The sequence below is a fragment of the Chenopodium quinoa genome, unplaced genomic scaffold (genome assembly GCF_001683475.1).
Source record: "Chenopodium quinoa cultivar QQ74 unplaced genomic scaffold, ASM168347v1, whole genome shotgun sequence".
Classification (NCBI taxonomy): Eukaryota; Viridiplantae; Streptophyta; class Magnoliopsida; order Caryophyllales; family Amaranthaceae; genus Chenopodium; species Chenopodium quinoa.
In genome coordinates this window covers 12,095,049-12,096,649 of record NW_018742204.1, presented here as the reverse complement: position 1 = coordinate 12,096,649, position 1,601 = coordinate 12,095,049, and the positions used below count along the sequence as shown (strand labels likewise).

The window sequence follows — 1,601 nt, the reverse complement described above, 5'->3', positions numbered from 1 at the left end:
GTTCTTGTCGGAGTCTTCCATTTCCCCGAAATTTTCCCCATCCAAAGAGTACTCTATCTTCCAAAGAGTACAGTGTCGGCCGAAAGGGATTACCGAGTATCGCCATCCAATGTTACCCACGATCGCCGTTTTAGGGATCATTATCGGGCTAACTCCAAGAAGGCTACATTGCTCTATCGGTACCTGCGTTACCCCAATAGGGGTGACGGATTCCGTCATTCGATGTTTGCCTGATGTTCCCCAAAAGGGTGACTGAGGGCAACGGTGGGACTCGGTGAGCCCTTTTGGGTTAGCCTGGGTAATTGTTGAAGGATGGTGACTCGGATGAGATTGAGCCCTTTTGGGTAAGCGCGGGTACTCGTTGAAAGATGGTGAATCGGATGGCATTGAGCCCTTTTGGGTTAACGCGGGTACTCGTTGGAAGATGGTGACTCGGATGGGGCAAATGTCGGACAATGGTACTTGGTGAGCCCTGTCAGAAAGGGTGATTGAGGGAAAACGTCGGACGACTGTTCACGCCGGCCAAATGTCAGAGTGTGGTACTTGGTGACCCCTACTGCTAATAAAAAGAGGCGCTTACTGAGACATGATGTTGATAAGATTGGCAAAAAAGATCGGAGGAAGGTTGAGGATGTTATTCAACATACTAAGTGGGCTATGTCGAGGCTAAGCGGCTTCACATGCACTCCCAAGGGCAGGGGACAGGAAGGCCTTCTTGGGAAAGTAACAAAAAGGCTATGTTTTACCCTGATGAGTTATAGCTCGTTTGTGGGCTATGTGGAGGCTAAGCGGCTTTACATGCACTTCCAAGGGCAGGGGACAGGAAGGCCTGCTTGGGAAAGCAACAAAAAGGCTCATAGGAAGGAGCTTCAATGATGAAAGTGTATTAAAAGACATCGGACTTTGGTCATTCAAAGTTGTTGCTTGCTTTGGTTCAAATAACGAGAAGAAGCCAATGGTTGTAGTTAACTATAAAGGCCAAGAGAAGGAATTTTCTGTCGAAGAGATATCTGCAATGATCTTGTCAAAGATGAAGGAAACTACTGAGGCCTATCTTGGTACGAGTGTCAAGGATGCTGTTATCACTGTTCCGGCTTATTTCAATAATCTGCAGCGTTAGGAAACTAAAGATGCTGGAATCATTGCTGGTCTAAATGTGCTTCGCATTATTAATGAGCCAACTGCAGCTGCATTTGCTTATGGTCTTGACAATAAGGCTTCTGGAAGAAAAAATGTATTGATTTTTTATCTTGGTGGGGGTACTTTTGATGTCTCTTTAGTCGTTGTCGAAAAGGAGTCATTTGAAGTGAAATCGGTTAATGGAGACACTCATCTTTATATCTAATAAATATGATAATAAAAAATACAAATCAATAGTATCTTTTACATTCTGATAGTACTTAACTTATATAATAGTATCTTTTTGGTAATATAGTATTTAAAAGTAATGATTGAAGTCATGAAAATTAAACTAGAAAAATAATGGCATCTTTTCAAAATCATACTATTAAATGATTGTATTTACTACATATAATATTATAAAATTAATCATGATATTATCTTTTATGTTATGATAGTACTTATCTTATAATAGTATTTTT

The 1,601-nt window shown here is 41.2% G+C and overlaps 1 protein-coding gene across 1 annotated transcript; it reads left to right on the top strand.

Annotated features, from left to right (window-relative positions):
* Positions 1–775: 775 nt before the first annotated feature.
* LOC110726724 (heat shock 70 kDa protein-like) lies at positions 776–1,345 on the top strand. Its single transcript, XM_021906242.1, has 2 exons — positions 776–1,078; positions 1,121–1,345. The coding sequence occupies exons 1-2, from the start codon at positions 776–778 to the stop codon at positions 1,343–1,345; spliced, it is 528 nt and encodes a 175-aa protein (XP_021761934.1).
* The last annotated feature ends 256 nt before the right edge of the window (positions 1,346–1,601 follow it).

Excerpts from the sequence above, each read along its gene's own strand:
- LOC110726724 (XM_021906242.1), top strand. The coding sequence starts at position 776 with ATGTGGAGGCTAAGCGGCTTTACATGCACTTCCAAGGGCAGGGGACAG. Across the intron at positions 1,079-1,120 it reads GTACGAGTGTCAAGGATGCT|GAAACTAAAGATGCTGGAAT; the intron begins GTTATCACTGTT and ends CTGCAGCGTTAG.